Genomic DNA, 27,308 nt, shown 5'->3' on the forward strand with positions numbered 1-27,308 from the left:
ATCCGGACAATGAAGCCAATTCAGATATCAGAAGAATAATAAGAGTAAAGATTGTGAAGTGTGATTTTGGTTACCGAACCATTCGGAAAAGAAGACGGCCATTCAACAAGAAAATCTCACGATATTTCCGAATGGTTCGATAAACAAAATCACGCTTTATTCCCAGGTTTTTCAGACTTATGAATACAGCGTTTGGGTGTTTTTGCATAAAAAATTTTGAACATCATATGCAACTCTTTCATCGTTGATAAGCAATAGACTCTATTATTTAATAATACAGATCAGGCAATGGATTGTGTGAACATAGTGCAAGATTACACAAATACAAAGATAGGGTATGCGCTGCTGCTTCACCACTACAGCGAGGCAAAAAAGCGCATGAGAATATATTGGACACGATATATACTTAAAGTGATACAGGCGGATGAGGATTAGCAAGGACTGAGCGAGTGATTAAGATCGTCAGGAAGCGAATTCGACGAAATTCATAACACTCTGTATGTAAAATGGCAATTGATCTTAATGTTTCGAAATGGACAATGCACAGTGTTCTCAAATATTGCCTGGCATGCCAAGCTTTTAAGAAAGTTCATGGTGTTTTGGAAGTATCGATAGAACGGTTTGAAAGGAAAACTCTCATGCTATCACGGCGCAATGCACAAGATTTTGTTTTTCGAATGCATAATGTTGTAAAGCCAAGCATGGAAAGATTGTACGGGTATGATCGTTATGTGTTTCAGCAGGACGGAGCATCTTCTCATACAGCAAATCTGGTTCAGAACATTTTGGCCAAAGCTGAATGGCCTCCTAGTTCACCAGATATAAGCCCCTTGGATTATGGCCATAAATTTTTTTTTATTAATTTGTTTATTTTTACAGACTCAATTACACAAGTTTAAAGGAGCCGGATTCTTAACTAAACATATTAACTATATCTATATATCTATGAACAATTTTCCTTAATTCTATTGTTAATAAGGTAGAAAACCGGTTACTCGCGGTAGACTCGAGTTTAGAAGGGTGACATATTTTATCAGGAATAGGATGGGATATAAGGATATGTTGACAATGTTCACACTCACACTCTCACTCACACTCAACTCTTAAACCTATCTTATAACTACTGTTTGATATTGCATTTTTTATACGATAATGTATTCAGAAATACTTTTCCGTGCATGCTATAAGTATGGAACACCTTCAATCCAATGTACTGAAATTACACAAGCTTGAATATTATGAATTATTTTGAATTCTACTGTTTCCTCTGTCTATTGGTATCGCATTATATAAAAGCCCGAAGTGGATAAATAAAACTCTCTCTTATCATACAACTCTACATCTGTGTACATCATTTATTGGAAGAAGTCAGTGATTTCGACAAGTTCGCCTCGCTCGCTCTCGGAGGATAGAGAAAATAAGTTTATCTAAGTCTTCAACAGTGGTGCCGAAACCCGGGAATCGTCTCGCCGGATAACTATCGGGTCAAAAGTGTGTCGCAGCAGTACAATTCGAATGTGTCTGAGCCCCCTTTGGCTGACTCGAAGCAATTGATCGACGAATTCTACATCAAGAACACGTGACCAGCCGTCGTCACCTCCGAAAGCGTGAAGTTGCCTCAACTTCTCTTATTCATCTCGTTCATCGAAAAACCGACTCAGTTACCAGGTACGTCACATTTATCTCGTTGATTGTCCGAGATCATGCCAACACCTGCAATGAGAAAAACTCGCACTAGTGTAGTGAATCGGTTAAAAATTTTACACAGACGTAGGTCGAACATTCTCGGCTCCGCGCAGCTTATAAAAACTTTTAATGATGAATACCATGAAGGCATGGTTCATCAAATACAGGTTAGAATAGATCTACTCGATGATCTATGGAAAAGATTTTGTGAAATACAGGATGAAATCGAAATATATGAGGAATCTGAAGATTCTGAGGACCTTTCAGAACAACGTGTGTCATTCCAGAACATTTATGTTGATCTCAAATCCTCTCTAATCACAAAATTGCCTCGTGATAATCTCGTTTCAACTTCTCGAGTACCGACAGGTCAGGTACAGCCACAAATCACACAAGCAATTCGTCTTCCGGAGATTAGAGTCCCAGAATTCGATGGGAATCCGGAAAAGTGGATTGAGTTCCGAGATCTTTTCAAGTCGCTTGTTCACGCCAATGGGCAGCTAACTTCCGTTCAAAAAATGCATTATTTGAAGGCTGCATTGAAGGGTGAAGCACATCAAATAATTTCGTCAATTCTCGTATCCACCGAAAATTATCAAATTGCGTTGAAAGCTATCGAAGAAAGGTATGATAATCCTAACCTATTGATTAAGCGTCATATTTCTGCATTGTTCTCTATTCCTACATTGAAACGCGAATCTGCTTCAGGGCTATCCGAATTGCTCGATCAATTTGATCGCCATGTTAGTGTGCTGAACCAATTGGAGGGTCCAGATCGTCACTGGAATTCGGTCCTCGTGGAGAGTCTAAGTCGTCGTTTAGACTCAGTGACATTAAGGGAATGGGAAAAACAGTGCAAAGATAATGAGCGACCAACGTATGAACAATTAGTGAACTTCGTCAGAAAACAAGCTCGTATGTTACTATCGGTGAAACTATCCCAAAATGCAAGTGTATTTAGCAATGATGAGAAGCGACCAACCAAAACGGGTTCGACATTGGTCGCCACCGAACCTTCGATTAGATGCCCTCAGTGTAAGCAGAGTCATTTTTTGTATAACTGTGTACAATATAAGAGTTTACCGCCAAAGCAGCGTTTTAATCTTGCCAAACGATATAAATTGTGTATAAATTGTCTAGGTGGTTATCACATGGCTAAAAATTGTAACTCGGCTAATTGTGGAGTGTGTGGAAATCGGCATCACACACTATTACATCTGCCGACAGCAGATAGTTTGGATCGTTCTCAAACTAACTCGAGAGTATCGCACTCATTTATCGCTAATGAACAATCGGTAGAAAGTGAAGAACAATTATATCCTAATCAGTACAATACGCAATCGTATAATACATCACCGTCGGGTTCGAAATCTACGCATATGCCAGTGGTTCATACCCTCGCGACTCTCTCGTCGACTACATCTACCACAGTGAGTTCATTATCTGCACACTCTGAAGAAAATAAGCCAGAGTCAACCTTAACACAGATGTATCCGTCGCGTAATATCGGGTGTGAAGTGTTTCTAGCAACAGCCTTGATCAAGGTGAAAGATTTGTTCGATCGTAATCACTTCGTGCGTATCGTGTTGGACAGTTGTTCGCAGTGTAATTTCGTTTCGGAGTCCCTAGTTATGAAACTTGGACTCAAGCGTAGTAAAACAAACGTGGATGTGATCGGTGTCGGCACGGGAAAAGTACATATCACGGAAACAGTTATGCTTAATATAAAGTCTCGAGTAAGCAAATTTGAAGCTGCAGTGTCATGTCTGGTTATCCCGAAAATACCGGCGATTTTGCCCAGTAAAAACATCAACATTTCGAAATGGAATATACCGTCGAATGTAGTGCTCGCTGATCCTCGTTTTAACATTAGTGCGGGAGTTGATGTTCTCGTCGGCGCGGAATTATTCTTTTCGTTGCTAGAATCTAGCCGAATTTCGTTTGCTCAAGGTTATCCTCTATTACAGAGTACCGTATTCGGATTCGTGGTGTCGGGAATGTATTCATCTGCTGCAAATCAATCGCCGATTTGCATTATTAGTACCGCCAATAGTCTAGAAACAATGCTCCAAAGGTTTTGGGAAATTGAAAATTTCGACGTCGGTAGAGCGTTAACTTTAGACGAGCAACGGTGTGAAGATCATTTTAGAAGAACTGTGTCGCGGGAACCTGATGGAAGATACGTGGTTCGACTACCGCTACGCGAAGACCGGTTACCCTATCTTGGAGACGCGTATCAGCTGGCTCAGCGCCGGTTCCTATCAACTGAACGGCGTTTCAGGACGGACTCGAACCTCCGTGACAGCTATCATCAATTCATGGATGAGTACGCAAGATTGGGGCACATGCAGCGCACTACGCATACAGGTAAACCATTTACTTTTCTACCTCACCATCCTGTAATCCGCCCTGATAGTACCACTACAAAAATACGTGTAGTTTTTGATGGTTCGTGTAATGAAGGTAATCAATTATCGTTAAATGACGTTTTATATGCCGGACCAACGGTTCAACCAACTTTAGTATCGATTGTTTTAAATTTTCGAATCCCAAGGTATGTGTTCATCGCTGACATTGAAAAAATGTTCAGACAAATTTGGGTTCATCCGGAGGATCGACGTTGGCTTCAAATTTTTTGGAGAATAAATTCGACTGATCCGCTTTCAATATTTCAATTGACAACAGTTACATATGGCACAACGTGTGCTCCTTTCCAAGCTACGCGAGTTTTGATGCAATTGGCAGATGATGAAGAGTCGCGGTTTCCGTTAGGTGCAAAAATAATTAGGAAAAACACTTATGTTGACGATACATTGGCTGGTGGTGACAATTTGAACGACGTTGTCAATGCTGCAGCGCAGTTAAGGCTGCTATTAGCCGCCGGCGGTTTCAGTCTTCGGAAATGGTGTGCTAATGACGCGAAGGTTTTACGGGAAATACCCCCTGACCTAATTGAGATGCCGAGTGAGATTGAAATAGATAGGTCGTCGTCAGTGAAAACTCTAGGGTTGCTCTGGAATCCTCACATCGATCAATTTGCTTTCAAAATTCCAGATTTATCCAGCACAGATACGATCTCTAAACGCGTTGTTGTATCGGAAATGGCCCAATTATTCGACCCCATGGGCCTAGTCGGATCGGTAGTTGCAGCAGCTAAAATCTTCGTACAGCGTTTATGGATAGGTCAGCATACGTGGGATGAACCACTCCCGGATGAGTTGAAAGACTGGTGGCAAGATTATCGCGAACAACTGCCGCTACTGCACCAGTTGAGAGTGCCTCGACGTGTAATCACTAGTACGTCATATGCGATCCATTGTTTTTGTGACGCATCCGAACGAGGCTATGGATGCTGCGTATATATAGTTTCTACTAACACGAGTGGTGGAAGAATAAGCAACCTACTAATCACTAAATCGAGAGTTGCTCCTCTAAGAACACAATCAATCCCTCGCTTGGAATTGTGTGCTGCTTTGCTAGGCAGTCAACTGATTAATCAAATTCTAACTTCTACAGAATTTTCTGGATCTGTGGTATTTTGGACAGATTCGTCAGTGGTATTGCACTGGATTAATTCACCGTCATTTGCTTGGAAAACGTTCGTATCGAATAGAATTTCAGAAATTCAAAAACTTTCTGACGGACATACATGGAGGCATGTTCCATCAGAAATGAACCCAGCTGATCAAATATCTCGAGGAGCTCAGCCGAAACAAATTTTAAATGATAAATTGTGGTGGCATGGTCCAGAATTTTTATTGAAACCTGAACATCTTTGGCCAATTATTGAATCTGCAACAGGTGAAAATGATATACATTCAACTGAACGTAGACTTGTCGTTTCGTTGCTCACTAAAAATAGTGCTCATGAGCATTGGGACATTTTTGAAAGATTTTCGGAGCTGTCGAAATTGTTGAAAGTCGTTTCATGGTGTACGAGATTTTTCTACAATACTTCGAAGAAGCATTTAAAAATTACTGGTCCGTTAACACCAAACGAGTTAAACACTACACTGAAACTATTAATTCGAGTTGCACAAGAATGTTCTTTCCCGAATGAATTTAAATCAATTAATAAAATGAAAGGTGAAGACTGCACTCAGCCTGAAATGAATTTCAAATCGCTATTGAAAGGTTTAAATTTGTATTTGGATGATTTTGGTTTACTTCGAATCAAAGGGCGCCTCGAAAGATTGTCCGCACCTTTGGATACCAGATGTCCGATCCTGTTACCTTCAAACCACAAAATTACATTTTTAATTGCTCGGTCAATTCATCTTCAAACGTTGCATTCTGGTCCTACATTATTATTATCAACCATTCGTCAACGTTTTTGGCCATTGCATGGAAGGAAGATTACACGAAAAATAGTTCGTGAATGCATCCAATGTTTTCGTTGTAATCCTCGGATGAGTAATCAAATCATGGCTCCACTTCCTGAAGTGAGGATTACGCCAGCGCGAATATTTTCGAACTGTGGATTAGATTATTGTGGACCTTTCCTCGTTCGTCCACTCGTAGGTCGGGGTGCGTCTGTTAAAATTTACGTTGCGAATTTTATTTGTATGGTCTCGAAAGCCATCCACCTGGAAATCGTGTATGATTTATCGTCACAGGCTTGTATAAATGCAATGAAACGCTTTATTGCCAGACGTGGACGTTTAGTAAACCTGTACTGTGACAATGCAACCGCCTTTGTTGGAGCAAATCGAGAGCTCAAAGAACTTCGCTTACAATTTCTCGACCAATTTAAACATGAGTCTTGGAACAGTTTTTGTTTACAACAAGGATTTAATTTTAATTTTATTCCAGCTCGTTCCCCTCACTTCGGAGGCTTGTGGGAAGCAGGTATAAAATCTTTTAAATTTCATTTCCGTAGAATTTTGGGAAGTAAAGCACTTCGGCTTGACGAAATGGTAACAGCTGTGACTCAAATTGAGAGTATACTAAACTCCAGACCACTAACGCAGTTGTCTGACAATGCAGAAGATTTGAATGCATTGACACCAGGTCATTTCATAGTAGGAGAGCCAATGTTCTCTATTCCTGAACCAGATATATCAAATTTAGAACTTAATCGACTGAATCGATTCCAGGAGCTAAGACGTTCCGTCCAAGATTTTTGGCGCCGGTGGTCCCGCGATTACGTGAGTCAACTCCATCAACGACCGAAATGGCAAACCGAAACGCAGCTCCATCCCATCGAAGGCGTTTTGGTATTGGTCAAACAAGAGAACCTCCCACCTCTACAGTGGAACTTAGGACGCATTGTACAAACGTTTCCAGGGAGCGATGGTCACGTCAGAGTAGTCCTAGTTCGCACCGCAAATGGACTGTTCAAACGCGCCGTCACCGAGGTATGCATCCTCCCAATAGACGTCCCACAGAAGCCAGGAACAATCGAGGACCAAGTGTGGACCGAACCAAAATAGGATAGGGTTCGCATGCGGATGCACTGAAGTGGAGGACCTGGATGTCGAAGTGTTGAAACTAGGGAGTTTCAACGGGGGCCTGTGTGTTTGATATTGCATTTTTTATACGATAATGTATTCAGAAATACTTTTCCGTGCATGCTATAAGTATGGAACACCTTCAATCCAATGTACTGAAATTACACAAGCTTGAATATTATGAATTATTTTGAATTCTACTGTTTCCTCTGTCTATTGGTATCGCATTATATAAAAGCCCGAAGTGGATAAATAAAACTCTCTCTTATCATACAACTCTACATCTGTGTACATCATTTATTGGAAGAAGTCAGTGATTTCGACAAGTTCGCCTCGCTCGCTCTCGGAGGATAGAGAAAATAAGTTTATCTAAGTCTTCAACAACTACTATGTATTTACTAGGGTGCCAATGAAAATGGTCATCTCGAGTTTCGAAAAGTTACCCCATAAAAATGTTCACCACCTCGAAAAAACACCCTATGCAAAATATCAGCTCAATCGGACTTAAGGGAGAGTGGCGCAAAGCGGTTAAAGTTTGAGTTTTTTGAAAATCGAAAAATCACCCAAAGGAAAACGAGGTTTTCGATTTTTTTTTTGATACCAAATTTTATGAAATTGCATGAAACGTCGAGATCTAGTGTCATCTCGAAAATTTTTTTGGTCAAAAATCGGTACTCTGGGACTTGCGAAACGAAAAGTATGGTTTAAGGTGATAATAAAAATAGTTATCTAAATTTTTCATTCGGAACATGCTACGAAATGTTGATTTGCACAATAATATACCGTATGCAAAATATTAGCTCATTCGGACTTCGTTTACCGGTGTCACAAAAGTAAACATTTTAGTTTTTTTAAAAACGAAAAATCACCGAAAATCGAGATTTAAAAAAAAAACAAATGCCAAATGCCTTTAAATTGCTTTACTCATCGAAATTTACAGTAATCTCGAAAAAAAGTTAAAAAAAATGTATTTTTTTGCACTTGGTCGTTTTTTCGTTTGAAAAATTGATTTTTGAAAGAAAAAATTTTTTTTTAGGTAACTGTAAATCTCAACGTGTCATGCAATTTTAAGACTTTTGGCATCAATTTTTGTTTTTAAAAACCCCGATTTCCGCTGATTTTTCAATTTTCAAAAAAACTCAAACGTCTGCGACACCAGTAAATGGAGTCCGAATGAGCTAATATTTTGCATATAGTATATTATTGTGCAAATCAACATTTCGCAGCAAGTTCCGAATGAAAAATCGAGATAACTTTTTTATTGGCACCCTAAACCATACTTTTCGTTTCGCATGCCGAAAAAAAACCAAGTCCCAGAGTGGCGATTTTTAACAAAAAAATTTTTTTCGAGATGACACTAGATCTCGACGTTTCATTAAGACATTTGGCATCAAAATTTTTTTTTCTAAAACCTCGATTTCCTTTACTCCCCCCTTGGGTGATTTTTCGATTTTCAAAAAACTCAAACTTTGACCGCTTTGCGCCACTCTCCCTTAAGTTCGATTGAGCTGAAATTCGGCATAGGGTTTTTTTTCGAGGTGGTGAACATTTTGTATAGGGTAACTTTTTGAAATTTTAGGGTCGATTTTTTTCCCATACATTCATTGGCACCCTAGTATTTACATTTCAACTTATTCTATTGTTAGTAAGAAGAGAATCGATAGTTGGGAGGCGATTTGGCGTAGTGGTAACATCCATACCTCTCACGCAGAGATCACGAGTTCAATTCTCACTCCCGACATTCTTCCAAAAATGGAAGTAAAAAGTGACGAACCAGCCGAAATGTGTTGAAAGTCACTATAATAGAGAGAGAAAAAAAAAGAGAACCGATATGGCCATGTTGTTGAAGGTAAACGAGCAAAAGGTGTCTATTTTGGTTCAGTTCAAGATCGTGAACCTCTGAATTTAGGACGGAATTCCGATGGAAGTCGTGTGTGCCGCCTGCGACGGGTTTGAAAACCGTTTGAGGTTGTCGAAAAGGATGAAGGCATCGAGGGTCTTCGTAGCCACATTAGTTGTGAGTTCGCTTACTAAGCGATCAATCGCGGGCGATTCAAAACTCGGGGGCCTTCATAGATGGTCAATTGTGTGTTATTATAGAATAACTACATCCACGCAACAATGCATAATGGTCCAGGAGATGCATTTAAGTGGAAATTAGCATTTAGAGCTCGACAGTTATTTTCTAGACAAAAACTGTCTTCGACAAAATTGTTACATATGATAGAGCGCTCATTTTCATGTTATCAAAAATAGGGTGATCAAAGTTGTCGATGAAATAAAAAATATAACTTTTTTATCTTTATAGATAGAGGTAAACATAGCTCGACAATGTTGTAGCTCCAGTTATTTGAGACATTTTTGTAGAACAAAGGGCGCTATATCGATCATTTCAAGAGATAGAAAAAAACTTTGTTCTACAAAGATGTCTCAAATAACTGGGACTACAACATTGTCGAACTATGTTTACCTCTATCTCTAAAGATAGGAAAATTTATATTTTTTATTTCATTGACTATTTTGGTCACCCTATTTTTTATAACATAAAAATGAGCGCTCTATCATATGTAGCAACTTTGTCTAAGACAGTCTTTGTCTAGAGAATAACTGTCGAGCTCTAAATGCTAATTTCCACTTAAATGCATTTCCTGGACCATTGTGCAATGATCAGTGATGGAGGTCGATTCACGGTCGGAGTCCTCTCTTCATCCATACACCCTCTGCTGCTTGCAACAAGAAACATCGTGCTGTTTGTGCTATTAATAACACAACAATGATCATATCAACTGTCAGAGCCCACGACACCAACTCACTTGATTTCGGCGGTCAATTTATATAACCATACTATGAATCGAAGTAAAGCGCGAATATATTGTTAGGCCTCGTACACAAATTACGTAACGTGTTGAAGGAGGTTGAGGTTGCCTTACTTGTAATGTGTTAGGAGTAAGTCTTATGCTGCGTCGGAGGGAAGGGGGTCTCAAACTCGTATTTTCAGTGGTACATAATTTATGGACAGTGCCCTTTATTGTTAAATGACAAACTTGACAACCTAGCTTGACAGCTGTCAAAATACAAGGCTTAATTCTTCAATTTACAAAATGGGTAAACTCAATTCCCAAGTAGACCACCAATTAAATCAAAGCATTTGAAAATTTCAAAAAATTGGGATAATTTTAGAGGCATATTTTTCGCAACTACAAAAATATGATGTAGCCAATACACAACAAAATTCAAAACAAAAACTGATCTCAGCACATAGTTTGCATTGCTGTTGGGTGTTTCATTCTTGTGTGTTTAATCGAATGGAAAGAAAAAAAAACCTGTATATTTATCCGAACGTGTTTCCGTGGTAGTAACCTCAGGTGATTTTCAAGCTCAATTAAGAAAGAGAGAAACAGAGACACAAAGAGGGAGAGAGAAAGCGAACTGCCGAGAAGGCTACTTAGCCGCAAAGGACGCTATACTCACATGCGGCGGCTGAAGCAACAGTTGGATTTGAGGCTTCGCCCAGAATGAATACTAACTTTGCTTCACGGTGCGTTTCGCTTCTTCTCAATATATGATGATAATACAAAATGTAGATTCTCGTCGTGTATATCTCTCGCACTGTGTTTACTTTATTATTAACTCTCGTGTCGACCTCCGGTTTTAATCACACACATAGAGCCGAGTGTTGTCGCGTTCGCTTGTTGAGGTGTTCATAATTTGTTAACAGCAGCTTTTTTTTCTCTTTTCAGTTAATTCGTGCGTTTCGGTTGAATGATACGGTTTCCCAGTTGAAAGCCTTGTTTCGATCAGAAGAGCTCTTTTTGGTCAAAAGAGGAAAAGCTAGTGCGGAAGAGAATCTACTACTAGTTTTGTGATAGTGCAGGCGCTGCGCATACTTTTTGGTGGTGGAGTGACATAAACAATTGGAAAACAACGTCGTGTGAATGAATTCACGCGCACCGATGTGCCAACGTGGAAGCTGAGTATTTTTAAAAGAAAATCTACTAATTTTGCTATATTTTATGTGAGATGAGTGACGCGTCGCGTATGCGTACGGATTGTGATCGGGGGAGGGAGTGAGTGAGTGATTGGAGAACGGTGAAAAAGCGCCATTTAGTGTGCCACATTCGTTATCACAGCGCTAACTGCGAGCGTTTCGTCTGCAACGCATATCGCACTTTGGAGAAGCTGAGCGGTTTTTATTTATTAAAGAAAAAAATACAAACGCAAACAAAAGGACGAGGGCTGTAAATTGAAGTCGAGTGATGATATGGAGCAAAATTAGAACTCGACAAAGGCGGATGATATACATGATTGTTGAGGATCCATGCCAAACCGTGCTTCTGTTGCTGCTCTATTGGGTTCAATAAATATTAATTTAAAGTAAAATAAGTTGATTGCTGTATCACTGCGCCTCGAATTGGTCCCGCATCAGAGGAAAACAGTCGTCAGCCCCTCAGTTACTGTGGCCGTGTGAGCGAGAGTCGCATTCGTTGTTGTGTTTCAGACGAGATAACATACCCAAAATGCTCAGTTCGTTAAAGTATTGTGCGAAGCTATGCTTCAACATTTAAGTGTGCGACAATTTTGGACGCAATCTACCAATATTATGGATTGTGTCAGGCTTATCGAGTACTATATCAACGATTGAACGTTGGAACTCAGAATTGGTAGTGAAAACAAGTGCAACGCGCGCAAGCGCCGGTTACCAACGTCAGCACCTTCTCTGGCGCTAGAGTCACATTCGTTTTTTTTCCATTGGATCAAATCATTCTTCGACGTGTCTGTGAAGAGAGAGAATCAAGTGAGCACACACGGTTCCACTGGTGATGCTAATCACTACAAAATTGGAATGAAAATATAATACAAAGTTTAGTGCAGACGAGCAGTCATCCATTCGAAAAGAATGCTCTATAGCTGGTTGGCTAACAAGTGCAAGTGATTGAAAAAGTTAAGCCAAAAGGAACAATTCGCGTACAAAACTGGCACAATTTTCGAAAGTGGAGTTTCTACGGAACAAAGTGCTCGAAAATTATCCCCTAATTTTTGCGCCATCGGTGTGACATATGGAGGCGGAAACTAAGCGTTCGGAATTCGTCGTATATATGGTCAACAAAATGCTGATTGATATTGAGAATACTCTATTACAAGGGCATCGACAGCGTGAGACTACCGGAATCAAGAAGCTGTACAATTCTTTTTTCGTGCTATTTTAACTGATTCACTGACTTATGGACCGAGAGTTTGGTATATGTCCAATCCAGTATGTGTACTTAGCGTAATCGTATGAGGAAAATCAGAAAAAGTCCCGAAAATATTAGCGATAGTGTAAATTTTTAGATATATTATCTAAGTGGAGCTTATGCTAGAGGATAATATCATTAAGTTATATAATAAGTAAGCACGTGCGCTCAATCTCAAAAGTTATGACTTTCTCGTCGGGGATGTGAATTACTGAACGTTTGTGGTAAAATTCGCGTAAACATAACACCTTTAGTTGCACCTGAAACAATTTGGAAGAAGTAAAATAAAGAATACTCTAGAAAAACAAAGAACCAGCCGCGCGTGTGTTGTTATCGCATCGGATAAAAGTAGGTCAGAATGAATTAAATTCGGTTCCGTGTCAGCATCGAAGAAATCAACATTCCCACTGGTCGAGAAAAATAGAAATTTCCCTCCTAGTGTGCAAGAAGGAAAACAGATAGAACACAATTTATACAGCGGCAACGTCGTGCCGTGCTTGATCTTCTTGGTGGTAAACTTTTCGGACTAAGCGAAATTCGGATAGGTGCGTCTAGAACCACGAATGGCGGTATCATTGTTGGCGAATTTCTGCAACAGTGGATTAGAGCAGCTCTGTCAGACACCGGAGCCTTTGAAGTTCTATTACCAAATTAACGAACAGGAAAACTTCGGGCGTGCGCATATGGAGCAAAAGGTACAAATGGAATTCGTCAACAATTTTTACAACAATCAACAACAACAACAGCAACAACAGCGACAGGAGCAACAACAACAACCGGTGCAAAGTCAGCACCCGAACAGTCAACAACAACAACAGCAACAAGGCCCACAGAATTTCGAAGAGGTATGCGGAAATTATTTAATATTCAACAAAAAACTGTAATCTCTACAGAAATTCTTTCAAAACTAAAAACAGTATAGCCACTCAAATAATCTAAAATTCGTGACTGTTCGACAAGGACTTGTACTTCGACGTTATTAAGGGCTAACGTCGAAGTACAAGTACCAAATTATCTAAGGGTGACAAATCAAATGACCGCGACGACTAATTTACAAATTGTCGTCGGTGAGATGAAGCTGGAGGTCAAACAATCAAAATGCTACTCGACGTTAACGGCTTTCTTTCCTTCCCTCTCATTTCGGATGCTTTGATGATGCCAGCATGTCATAAATATTAAATGGTCGGGTGAAATGGGTGAAACGCCATCTAATGAAACTGCAGAATATATTAGATTTTGCTCACACCTTTGAGTAGAAATTAATATATTGGAGAGACATGTTTGAGAAGAGAATTGCCCTAATTTGATTTGGTGTGATGAATAACTTTGTGATCATCACGTCTGATGCCAATGCTTCTGATTTTTTACAGATTTTTTGGCACATTTCCTGAAGCCTTCTATTTTGCCTGATTTTTCTGAATAAATCCAAATTTTAATTTTTTTTTAAATAAATATCAACCGCAATGAGTGTATTGTTAGAGGAGCATTTGTATTAGGGGAAGATGGGGTAAGACCGCCTCGTCCTCTAGGATTCCCCTATTTGTTGTGCTGCATATAATTTAGTATATGATAATCTACTACTTAAAATGTGTTATTGTTGATTGTATAACTTTTTTTAGGTTTTCTCATTAATTTTCGAAATGATAAAACATTACTTTTTATTTTGTTGCCGGGCTAAGAAGGACCACCCGCGGGGTAAAACGGACCATGATGGGGTAAGACGGACCAATACTATTTTCAAACAGCTCAGCCTAGTAAAAATAACAGGAACAGTGTCGTCTAAGGTACAACATGTTATAGGGCTCATAAACTACACATAAACTACACTCAAAATATGTTCACGTGAAGTTTGAATGACCCGGAAGAAGGTATTTCTAGTTTCGATCCGTTTAAAAAAGTAAGAGACCTTATGATAATGTTTCACTCACTTAGTTTTATTATTCTTTGGGATATATAGAGAGTTTTGTGTTATACAAAATTATATTGATATTTAAACAAGAAATGAGTAGAAAATGATAAAAAGTTTTCTGTGTTATACAAAATCATACTGAAGTTAAAACAAACATGGCAAATTCAACTCAAATTATAACAAAAGTTGCAAAAAGAATAAAAAGATTTGTGTTCGTTTGATTCAGAGCAAATAGAATGGAACTACGTTCCGCAATTATAACAGGACATCCAACCTGTTCATTTGAATTCGAGGAAACTTCGCACAAAGTATCCGCTTCGACTGGTGATGTCTTTCATCCTTTTAGTTTTCTCAAAGTGGTCTTCCGTACTTTTTTATACGCTTTGGCCCTTTTCAAGCCTTCCATGTTGCTTCCGACTTCCGGAAAGATAATGTCGGATTGCTCTTCAAAAATCCATTCAGCCAGTCTTGCCCCGCCATCCGCTTCTTCTTGTTGTTGTACAGATGAAGTGTTTTGTTTCGTTCAGTCAGCTCGAACGCCAGTAGAATCGATTGTCCAGCTGCAGCAAATGGTCCACCTGTTCTTGTTCTTGAGCAGTGATAAAAACTGGATCGATGAATCCATGCTCCATTGTCGGTGAATTATTGCCTTTGATTTGTTGAGAAAAGTGGTTGGTGAAAAGGGTAAAGTGCGTTGGTTTGATAAGTACTTGGATTGAGATTTCTATACCAAGTAGTATGCCTTGACAGTATTCTTAGTGACAAGTTCGAGAATACGCGTCTACGGATAGAAGTCGGAAGTAATGTTTCTTTGAAGAAAACTCTCCCGGCAACTGATTTTCCAATCATCAAGGATTGTTTATACAATTTATTTGAAGTTATGAGAACAGACTCTAGGATGCATTAGTAACAAGTTCATTTAATGAGGACAAAACTTATCCCTTAGTGAACGAATGCCGCCATACACGCGATATTGCAAATATTCTAAACAAATCGTATTCGAAATTCCGTTATATTTCAGAAATTCTGTTAGATTATGCTTTTTCATGCATGCAACGTGATCTGAAGCATTCCGTTATATTTCAGGAATTCTGTTAGGTTATAAATGTGTACGAATAAATACATTACATACACACACACATCTATTCCTTTACTTCAACTCCCATTATTTTTCAGAAATTTCCATTTAATTATCCTTTTGAATGGACATATCTGTTCATTAACCACCTATTATTACCGAAAGTTTCTTAAAAATTCAATAAAGCGATATTAATTATGCACCTTTTCTCGCTCTGGAAATAAAGAACTTAATTTCTTAAAAATCCGTCGACCAACTGGTCTTCGTTCTAGAAAAATACGCTTGTTCGTTAAAGGTTAATACTCGAAAAATATGCTTTAATATGGAGTTGATGGAGCAAAAATATGGCAGGAAAGAATTTGTCTCTCGATGCTCGGCTAATAAATGATTGGAAGAGATGCACCACACTCAATTTGATCCGCTCAAGATTTATCACGTTAATTATCACGTGGATAAGTTTGAGGTACAAAGTTACAAACACAATCAATAATTACGAAAACAAAATCCAAATTTTTGGCGAGCATAGTATTAGTATTTTTCCAATTAAGACCAATTTATTATCTTTAATTTGATATATCGATGATCTAAATCGGTTCAGTAGCTCAAAAGTTATGAATTTTTCGGAAATAGGAGATAAAAATGATGTTTCGAACCACCCTAAAATGGAAATGAGTACCTTAATGAAAAAAATAAAAATACGGGTCTAATATTTTGCGATAAAAAACAAATATATCACTTTTCACCAACCATCCCAACCAAAACCAAGCCTCATTATGAAAAACGTTATGTGTTCCATACTACGTTTTTGTACATAACAGCAATTCCAAATGAAATCGACAAATGACAAAACATGAGTATTTTTGATTCGAATGAAAGTGTGTATTCCGTTTGGGTTAGAAGAAATATGAGTTTTCCACAGCAATTGAGAATTTTTTTACTCAAGCGTAACTTTTGAAAAGGGCGTATCGATTTGAGTAAGAGAAATCTTTGATAATTCATATCTCAAAAGCTATGAGTCGTACCGAAATAGTGTCTTAGAAAGAGTTATAGAGTATTGATGGTTGAATATGGAAAAAATGTACACTGAGAAAAAAAATTAGTACTCTTTTTTTTATTTACAAAATAAAAATTCAATTTGCAATATCCAAAATACATATTTTTTTTTTATTTTTTCTTACAAAATAGAAGTCATGCAGAGAATTTAAAAAATGGGGCCCAAGATGGTAAAACTATTTTTTCTTTTTTCGAAACTTCGAAACTTCGAATTTTTGTATGTTAACAATCATTTTTAGCAACAAATTATGAATCCTGATGTGATTTAAAACATAAAAGGTTATTATCAATCTCCTTCTAAATGTAGCCATTCTCAAAATATTTAGAAAAAATATTTCTAATTTATTGTCTTTTTTATAGTAAATAATCCGTTTTAATACGTTTGTCGTGTTATACCGTCATGTTCATGAAATTTTATGAATTTGCTTATAATTTCCAACAACTTTTCCAAATACATCATCATGGTTCATTTTTCGACTCAAGCGTAACTTTTGAAAAGAGCGTTCCGATTTGAGCAAGAGAAATCTTCGATAATTTATATCTCAAAAAATATGGATCGTACCGAAATAGTGTGTTAGAAAGAGTTATAGAGTATTTTTTGCTTAATTTAAAAAAAAATACACTGAGAAAAAAATTAGTATTTTTTTTATTTACAAAATAAAATTTTAATTTTCGATATCAAAAAATATGTGTTTTTTAATATTTTTTTCAATTTTTTCATATAAAATAGAAGTCATGTAGAAAATTTAAAAAATGGACCCAAGATGGTAAAACTATTTTTGACAAAATTTGTGGAACATCGAATTTTTAGGAATTTTCGAAACTTCGAATTTTTGTATGTTAGCAATCATTCTTAGCCACAAATTATGAATTCTGATGTGATTTAAAACAAAAAAGGTTATTATCAATCTCCTTCTAAATGCAACCATTCTCGAGATATTTAAAAAAATATTTCTAATTTATAATATTTTTTATAGTAAATAACCTCTTTTAATATGTTTGTCGTGTTATACCGTCTTGTTCATGAAATTTTATGAATGTTCTTATCATTTCCAACAATCTTTTTGATTGATTGAAGTTTGTATTAATATAAATATCGATGTGATGGTGTGCCAGTAGTAATACTTGAAAAATTGGTCACAGATCACACTACTTTAATCATGATCATAGTATTTTTTTGGGTATTCATTTCATAGTATTTGGGCTCTAAGAACGTATCCAGCTATTGAACATAATTCATTGTTATAACATACCACAATATGCTCCAGAAATTAATGGGTTTTAATTCATGAAACAACAAATATAAATTTTCTGTTGATTATTTCATATGTTCATATATGTTTGATGTAGGAAAAAACCATTCCTATGTTAGAGAAAATGTTACTATTATCTGTGACAAATCTACCCTCCAAGGTACTTGGCTGCATGATCCGGGGATTCCGCGTACTGTTCCGCATTCACATCAAGAGCTCAAACCAGGCATCTCCAGGTTGTATTGCAACTGATCACTTACTCATGCAGTCAGTACCTGCAGTTCAGCTTCAACCAATTTCCTTCTTTTTTCTTCTTCGAAAACTATCGATAAATGCCTTGAAAACCATACTATTAAAGCTGAGATCCTGTGTTGCATGGAAACAGTTATGTGTCACAAATCATTCTGAACTGTTGAAAAAGACATTGGAGAACGGTAAGAGAATGTTTCATGACAGCCAGAAAGCTGAGAAGGTCTAACAAGGGCGCGATGAAATGAGCTTTATGATAATTCGAGAAGTTATAGACTAATGACTATTTTCATATTTGGCGGATTTTGGACGTATCAGTGGGAGCTTCAACAGACTTAGCACTGAAACAATATAGCCAACAATGAATGCTACAGGTTCTCTCACTATGATCCGAAAAATGAACAACTGGAGCATTTTGGCTAAGGATAGGTTTACCAAAAATGGTCTTCTGTTTCTCGTGGTGAAACCCCAACGGGGTTTTCCATTAACACCAAATGTATTCATGAAGACATGAGACATGAGAAGCATGAGGAAACAGTTGTGCTATGCGACAAGTTTATGATGCTATGCTTCTTTTTGGAAGGGTAGCATCGATAAAAATGTTGATCTAATTAATTCTATGAGTTCGAAATGCTCAATCTCTTTATCTAGAAGACAATGGGATTTGTGTCAAATGAATCAAAGTTAATGAAACGGTTACGAGAAGCAGAAGCGACATCTCTCGATGTGAAACGAATAAAATTTTGAAAAACGCGCAGAAGAAAGCCAAAATTTGGCAAGAAAAAAAGTTTCATTAAAATCGTAACAGTTTCGTGAAATTGATTCGAATCAAAATAAAAATGACTTGTGCTGTACAAGTATTTGAGAATCCTTCAAGATAACTTTGAACTGTTCAAATTTTATTTGTTTTTGCTAAATAAATGTTGTAAGAACTACAACTACAAAACTAGTAGCAAATTTAACTACTACTATTTAACTACTACTAGGGAATATCAGGGATTATTTTTTGGAGTTTCTTTATGACGGATCTTTCTTGGATGAAAAACTCAAAACAAGGGACCGAGAACTGGAAACGAAACATTTTGAGGCTAAACCGTATAAACACCGCATTTTGAACGTTACGTAATTTGTGTACCTTAGACACTTTTGTTGTTGACTCTACTTAGCTTGGGAATGATCTTATCACGCTAACCACACTACCACTGACGTTGTCCAATCAATGCGTAATGAATATATCAATCAATTTCGAATTGTTAATTAAATGTCCAGCCTTTCTCGAATTGTGATAAGTATTGGTTGGGAAACGGACAGGCCCATATGACGCACGAAAGCATCAACGATATATCGCTTCATATGGTTACAAGTACTATTCTAATTTAAACCGAAATGAGTGAATTTTTCCGCAAACAAGAGAATAAGTCACAGGTAGATTTGTATTCGGGATGACGTGGGTGAGCCGAATACTGATAACCTTCTTTTTTCCGACATCTTATCACAGCTTTATAGAACATTTTTTATCTCCTTGATATCTTAATTAGCTGTGAATGATCCGTTTCCAGACGAGAAAGCATAACGGTTTGAACAAGATTTGATTAGAAACACAAATAATAAAATCGTATCGTTTTCATAATAGTTTATGGAAATTTTGTTTTCAATTCGAACGAACTCTCAAATAGTAGATACTTCGAATCGTATAAACTAAAACAGCAGGTTGCTGAAGTGACATTCCATTTCATGGTACGAGTATATATACGTATTCAGCTGTCCAGAGCTTTGGGGCCGACGGCACATGACCGGTTCCGTCCGTACGGCAACAAAGTGAGAACGACGGGTGGGTTGCTATTTTTAGTTCCCCGCAGACACTGCCACTCTGGACCTATGATGAGCATTAAACATTCTCAAGAACCCTGTATGCTATGGAACCGTGTGGTCGTCACATGTTTAACCGGTTGCTTGCGTTGTTGGATCACGATGTTCTGTCTAAGAGCAGGATGTCATCAGTTAACACGGAGAAAAGCGAACGTTTTATATTGCAATCATAAAAAGGAAAAAAGCCTCTGATAAGCCTATGTCTCACGATTGCGAGGAACAATATTATTTATATTTTTATGTTAACCAAATCATTTTAAGGAATTAGGGTAAGGTGTCGGTTTTCCGAAGACCAGATCGCTATCGACAAAACCACATAACAAAATGATTCATCACGATTTCAGGTAAATTTATAAACTGTAGCGACTCTATTTTCGTAAATTAACTTTTAATTGGCGTCTCCAAGTGTGCAGCTCGTTAACAGTTCGAACTGAAACATGATACATATGTCATAGCTTGTTTATGAATATTGGTAGGAAATAAGAAAGAAAACGGTTTGGTCAGCTGAATTCACTCAATTTTACTGGTTTTGACTGAAACAGAAGTACATAAGCACATAAATAATCGAATGTGAAAGCACTTGAAGTTGCTGTAGAAACCCATTCAATCTGCCTTTTAAATATGTGATTGACTGTGAATTGCCTGTTAGAAGTCTAAAGCTCTCATTTTAATAAATTCAGATTTTTTCCATAGGATTATGGAAGAATTATAATAAATTTACCACATGTAACCTTCGACTCGTGAAGCTCCAACTGGCCGATCTCATCCATAACATTTTTTCCATCCTTTTGTTTTGCTTTTAATGTTACCAAGAGTCGGCTACTTCCTTCTTCACGACTCATTTAATACCGTTGTTTTCCAAATTCGATGCATTCATTGGATATGAACATGTCAAACTTTATCTCTGACGAGTTTCTTCTGTTTTTTCATATGGAAAAATGTAAAATGGATCTTAATATCGTCATTTTTATTGTATATTACACATAAAATATGTAAATTTAATGTGAAATTCAATATTATTTTCTATTAAACATTATCCAAAAATGATATAAAGCTTGGGTCTCTGGTCGGGATACCTCAAAATCCATAACAATTTTTTAATGAAGTTATGTGTGAATGCAGGACCATTCATTAGGGAATATTGATGCTATTGGTTATAATGTATATCGATTCTTTGCTGGCTTTACATTGACATGAAACGAGGGGTGTAATACATGGTGGGAGGTTATTTTCACATTGACAGTATTTTTTGTGATAAGAAATTTGCTAAAAAATATTGTAGAGTTACTTCAACTGTTATCAAACACGTTTTTGTACTTTTCAAGTATATTCTATTTGAATAGACTAGAACTAGAGAGAAAAGAAATAATAACTGATAATCGGTCTGTTATCAAACAATCCGTTTTCTATCATTTGTTGTTCGTGAAATGACTCATACTCAAATACAAGATGTTGTATCTCTCTGAATTTGAATCAAAAAGATGAACACAACTGTCAAAATATGTAAAAGAACCAACCAGGGAGTGGTACACTTTTTGATGAAGCACATACTTCGTAGTGATTTCAGTAATCAAGATTTCACCAAGATGGTCTTAAGTGGTGGTTTAGATTATTTTTGATCTGCGTCCAGATTTAATCATCATGAGTGGCGGCATGAGTTTCCCGAGCAATCCAATAACTTTATGACATGTAGATTTGCAATCGTCATTTGATTGTAATGGACTGAAATGTTTACTAGACGGTTTAACAAATGAACTAATGGAGCTGTCAAATACGGAGTTACTAACAGTGCGTGAACTGAAAATGTATTCTCTTCAGTTTTTTAATATCAGAGCTAAAACATCAACCATAAGGAAGTTCTTGATTGCGATTTCTGTTTCGAATTTTTCCATGCTAATCGCATGTCATTCCATGTATTCGAATGAACCAAAACAGCTATGGAGTAGGGCCCTGTGATCACTGTTGAATGCAATTATTTCAGATTCTGCAATTATTATAAACACAGCTTCTCTTCTAACGCGAGTGAGAAAATACGCCGCCAAACAGGTTGTGTAGCTAGCGGTGTCATTAGGTGTGGAGTGAGGGAAAGACTTCTTCTCAGGTATCGTGCACTTTCTGTAACTGCAAGGAGTCATCATCTACATCGTGCGTACTTATAAATTGTTACGTATCAGGCGGATGAAAACAAACCGGTCACATATTGGTTAAGAACATCATATGCGATGATTTGCCCGCTTTCTTCGGAAACCTGTTTCTTTAGTCAATTTTGTTTGAATGGTTCTAAATTGTCTGCTTGTGAGGCAAGCATTCATCAACATCATGTTTTTTTTTACGATACAAATGGTTTGACGGTAAGAGAAAATAAAAAAGTGATATTTCATAGTGATTTTAGTGATTTTCATATTCAATTGGAGAAAATAAGAAGCACAATCAAACAAACGAACAATAACAATGCACATTTGGAAGGACTCACGGAGTAGTGAAGAATGGTAGAAATAATTAGTGACAATGTTACTCTCTTTTGGAATTATACGAGACTGACAGCCTATGTGCTTCCGAAGGACCGACACTGAGCTTTTGGTTAAGAGAGTATTGATCGCTGGGGCTGACAGATAGAAAGTAAATTAGAAACATATGGCTTTGTTTTCGGATGTGTTACAAAATGTGTGAATGTGTTTTTGACAATTTACTTTTAATACAATAAATAACTTTCGGAGCTGGTACCTACACTGCCCTAATATGCATGGTCGACGTAAGCACTAACATGGCCAAAATTCACCATGTTATATACACGCTAAACATATAAACATGTGATGTTTGTCCGAAAACAATTGAGAATTATGGAAAAACCATTTTGACGTAACAGCCGCGGATTATTCGCTCGCGGATAATCGAGGTTCCACCGTATGGTTAAATCTGATCCTTTTCGAACGAGTTACCATCTCTTAGGAGCGATATAAATATAAAATCTATATATATGTATATATGGTATATGTATATATGGCCGAGTGGTTAGCGTCATAACTAACATGCGGGGTGTTCGGGTTCGATTCCCGTTCTGGTCGGGGGAATTTTTCGTCAAAGAAATTTCCTCCGACTTGCACTGTGATCACGCGTATTCTAGAGCTTGTCACTCAGAATGCATTCAAGGCGTGTTATTTGGCATAGAAATCACAACTAAGTACTAATAATAAGAAGAAGATATATATATATATATATATATATATATATATATATATATATATATATATATATATATATATATATATATATATATATATATATATATATATATATATATTCTAGTGGTTCTCAGATTTTCGTCAAAAGTGGTAGTTTTGTTCATTATCGCAAAACATGAGACCCGTATTTTTTTATTTTTTCAGTAGGGTGACCATTTCCATTTTAGGGTGGTCCAAAAAAAAACCTTTTTTTAGCATTTTGCCAAAAAAAAATTCATAACTTTTGAACTACTAGACCGATTCAGATGATCGATATATCTAATTAAAGCCAATCATCTGGTCCTTTTGAAAAAATACCATACCTGCAGAAAATTTTAATTCTGCTCTCGTTATTATTGATTGCATTCGTTTTTTATTGTTTTCATAGTCTCGGGACCAAAGGCGCTATACTTTTTTATATTTTTTCTGGAAAGCTGAGAATTTTTCGCATAACATATCTCGAAACCAGGGAGGCGTTTTTTTTTCGTTTTTGAGTTATGATTTTTCAAAGTTACCCGATGGTCCAAAAAATCATTTTCCCCTTTTCTCCCAAAAATGACTTTCTTCAAAAATTTATTACTTTTGAACTACTGGATCGATTCAGATGATCGATATATCAAATTAAAGCCTACCAGCTAGCTTTTTTTGAAAAAAATAACACATTTGCTAATTAATTGGATCATAATCACATACTTCCAGTCTAGTCACATAGAAATGTTGAACGAAAACTGAAAACATGTAAACTTTGAAAAATCATAACTTAAAAACGAAAAATAACACCTCTCTGGTATTCGGATATATTATGTAAAAAGCTCAGCTTTCAGGAAAAAATATAAAAAAATGGTGCCCTTGGTCCCGAAACGATGTAAGCTATAAAAAAACAAATATAATCAATAATTACGAAAACGCAATCCATTTTTATTCAGAGTGTAATATTTTTTCGAACAAGACTAGCTCATTGGGTTGGATTTGATATGTCGGTCATTTGAATCGGTCCAGTAGATCAAAAGTTATGATTTTTGTAGTGAACAAAATGGGGAAAAAATGATTTTTGGACCATCGGTTAACTTTGAAAAATCATAACTCAAAAACGAAAAAAAAACGCTTCCCTGGTTTCGAGATATGTTGTACGAAAAATCCTAAACATTCCAGAAAAGATACAAAAAACTATAGCGCCTTTGGTCCTGAGACTTCTTCCTCTTTCTTCTTGAATGGCGTTAACGTCCCTGTGGAACTTTTGCCGTCTCAACGTATGCATTAACTAGCGTCATTTATTAATACTTAGTTGAGATTTCTGAAGCCTAATAACACGCCTTAAATGTATTCTGAGGCGCAAGCTCTAGAATACGCGTGACCACAGTGCAAGTCGGAGGAAAGTTCTTTGACGAAAAATACCCCTGGCCAGAATGGGAATCGAACCCGAACACCCGTCATGATAATGTGAGACGCAAACCACTCGGCCACGGGTGCACGCTTGGTCCTGAGACTATGAAAACAATAAAAAACCAATACAATCAATTATAACGAGAGCAGCATTCAAATTTTCTGCAGGCATAGTATTTTTTGGCTTTAATTTGATATATCGATCATCTGAATCGGTCGAGTAGTTCAAAAATTATGAATTTTTGAAAAAAGTCATTTTTGGCGAAATGCGAAAAAAGGGTTTTTTTTGGACCACCCTAACTGAAAACCACCTACTGAAAAAATAAAAAAAATACGGGTCTCATGTTTTGCGATAATGAACAAAACTACCACTTTTCACGAAAATCTGAGAACCACTATATCGGTTTGGCATGGAATGGCTAAGGGTATTTTTTTGTCCCATTTATTTATTTTAGGCTCATTGGCATTTTAGCTGTAACAGAGCCGAATTTTTAATCGTGTACATGTCACATATTTATCATATCTATAATTAGCACATTACACAGTTGCCATTTTTTCGGCGTTAGAGTATTTCCTTCTATACCATTCCATATGGTACACATTTACACAGTAGCAGCCATTTAGGCGTAAGAGTTTTCTATCTGTTCTTCCATTATCCAGTTAGACCGGACAGCGGAGACAGTTGATTGATCATTGTTGAGTTATTTATAGAACAGCAGCCCGATGTGTCTTGCAGAGCAGAGCAGTTGTATGGATGAATCGATCGTATTTCGACCGTGGATCGATCTCCATCGCTGATGATTGTTGCGTGGACGTAGATATTCTGTAACAACACAAAGATGGTCAATGAGGGCCCTGAGTTTCGAACTCGCGATCGATCGCTTACTAAGCGAACGCGCAACCAATGTGGCTACGGAGGCCCCCTAATGGCTAAGGGTAAGAAAATACCAAATTTGGCATGCGAAGGTTTTAGGGGACACTAAACGTTTCTATGGTGAAAAGACACACCTCTCGTCTCTCTGAGGGGGGAGGGGGGCTGCCATACAAATGAAGCATACATTTCCACATAATTCAAGAACTAACCAAACAAACGGAACTAAATTTGGCATGTGGAGGTTTTATGGAGAAGAAACATTTCTGAGATGGTTCGACACTTCGATGAGTTTTGGTAGAAGTACTAGGAATTTTAAAGTAAAAAGTAAATTCAACGTGGTCGAATAAAAAATCAATCAATGAACAGTTCTGCGATTGGACTCATGAACTTGCGCTTAGTAAGAAAACGTGAATGTTTGAAGGTATCGATAACAAAAAACTAATTTTGGGCGGGACGAAGTTTGCCGGGTCAGCTAGTGTCATATATATCAGAAGCTATGAAAGATAGAAAGTTTTTAACAAAAAATAATATTTGAATATTATTTTAAACTTTGTCAAATACACCATATAGCTATCTAAGTTCACAAGACGCGAAGCGAGACAACACATAAGACTCATGGTTCTTATTAATTAAACGGATTAAAAATTTACCTCTATTGTCGACCTACTTCTACTTCTCTTTCTCTGTAGAAGTGCCTATTTTCCGATGTATGAATGACTTGTTGTTTATTGTAGTGGTTATTCACTCACAGTTTAAAAAAATACGTTTTTGTGAAAAATAATTTCAATTTTGACAAACTACGTCTTTCAGGAAGGGTGCCAAATCAGAAAACAGGTCACGTTTTTATGAAATAAAGTTAACGTTAATAACTATTTTCACTGTGAACGAATTCTCATGATTTGCATACCAATCGAATCGGAAACTCTCTAAGATTTGTTTGATATGTTGTACATTACAATTCGCCAATCTTTAAACGGTTTTAATTTAATGCTTCCTTTTTTCTCATACATTTGTTCGGTCGATTTGTGTGCTAATCTTACCCGTATTTCGAATGCTCATATCTCGAACATTTCTTAACCCATTTTAGGCCAAGTGTTCGAAAAATCGAACAGCAACTTTGATAATTTTTCATGTCTTTGGACAGGAACCATATGATAATGTTTTTGCACCGAAAGATAGCTTAATTTATTAGCTACCACTTATATCGATTTCATTCAATTTTGAGTTACTTTATTGGATAATAAATTCGATTTAAAGCAAGTATGTTTGGAAGGTGTTTTTAATTTGAATTAAAAACCCCAATAAAACACAAAAATGTGTGAAGTTTTCTACAGTATTGCTTTGATAAAAGAACATATATTATGATATAGAGCGAAAATCATTCGATTGAGCCGCATACAGGAAAATAACAGCCGGGGAAATTGAGTGTTCGAAAAATCGAACGTTGGCCATAACGAACTTTTTTTTCTGCTGAATCAACATCAACACATCTAACCTCCGCTGCGCATTTTGATTTGTTTGCTTTAAAGACGGAATGTTTTTCATTTATTCTTGCATTATCAGTTGTGAATGTTTGCAAATATCGATTAATTTAGCAAATATTATTGAAAATCTGTATGATTTTTGTCCGTAACAACCTTAGGTTATGGCGGCCCGTAGAATTTCTTTTGTGGGGGAGCTGGAGGAAATGATCAGTACGTGTAACGAGGATTCTAATGAGATTGTTTGTGTGAATATACTTCCGCCGGACCGAATAATAACCTCCCAACCCTCTATGCCATTGTTTTTAGCAATACTCTGGTACTTGCAGGTTTTGGAAAATGTTCGATTTTTTCGGGAAATGGAAATTCTCCACAGTTAACAATAAAAATAACAGCATATGCTTTCGTTTGAAAGAAAAAGCCTGTCAGTAATAAGTTTAAATTACAAGAAATAAGAAATGCCACATCTCACCTTGGGTAGATTAATTTGATTTATACTTAGAGACCTCCATTCCTCTGTTCTTGTTCTTCCGGGAATCCAAAATTGATGCATTTATGAACACCGTAT

General features: G+C 36.9%; 2 protein-coding genes across 3 annotated transcripts in view; both read left to right on the forward strand.

The window, feature by feature from the left end:
* Window positions 1-1,699: 1,699 nt before the first annotated feature.
* On the forward strand, window positions 1,700-12,347 carry LOC129771524 (uncharacterized). 2 transcript variants are annotated; one of them, XM_055775264.1, is made up of 3 exons: window positions 1,700-2,721; window positions 3,654-4,053; window positions 10,877-12,197. In XM_055775264.1, exons 1-3 carry the CDS (start codon window positions 2,632-2,634, stop codon window positions 10,900-10,902), a joined length of 516 nt encoding a protein of 171 aa, XP_055631239.1. In that variant the 5' UTR covers window positions 1,700-2,631; the 3' UTR covers window positions 10,903-12,197. The 2 variants fall into 2 exon arrangements, with proteins under 2 accessions (XP_055631239.1, XP_055631240.1); XM_055775265.1 differs by lacking the exons at window positions 1,700-2,721; window positions 3,654-4,053 and adding an exon at window positions 10,576-10,674 and having other exon boundaries at window positions 10,877-12,347.
* A 578-nt stretch (window positions 12,348-12,925) lies between these two features.
* The window catches only part of LOC129771513 (upstream-binding protein 1), a 53,866-nt gene continuing 39,483 nt past the window's right edge, over window positions 12,926-27,308 (forward strand). Inside the window, exon 1 of the mRNA XM_055775245.1 lies at window positions 12,926-13,215. Coding sequence (XP_055631220.1) covers window positions 12,934-13,215 — 282 coding nt within the window. The 5' untranslated portion in view covers window positions 12,926-12,933. The remainder of the gene's footprint in view (window positions 13,216-27,308) is intronic.

The sequence above is a fragment of the Toxorhynchites rutilus genome, chromosome 2 (assembly GCF_029784135.1).
Source record: "Toxorhynchites rutilus septentrionalis strain SRP chromosome 2, ASM2978413v1, whole genome shotgun sequence".
Taxonomy (NCBI): Eukaryota; Metazoa; Arthropoda; class Insecta; order Diptera; family Culicidae; genus Toxorhynchites; species Toxorhynchites rutilus.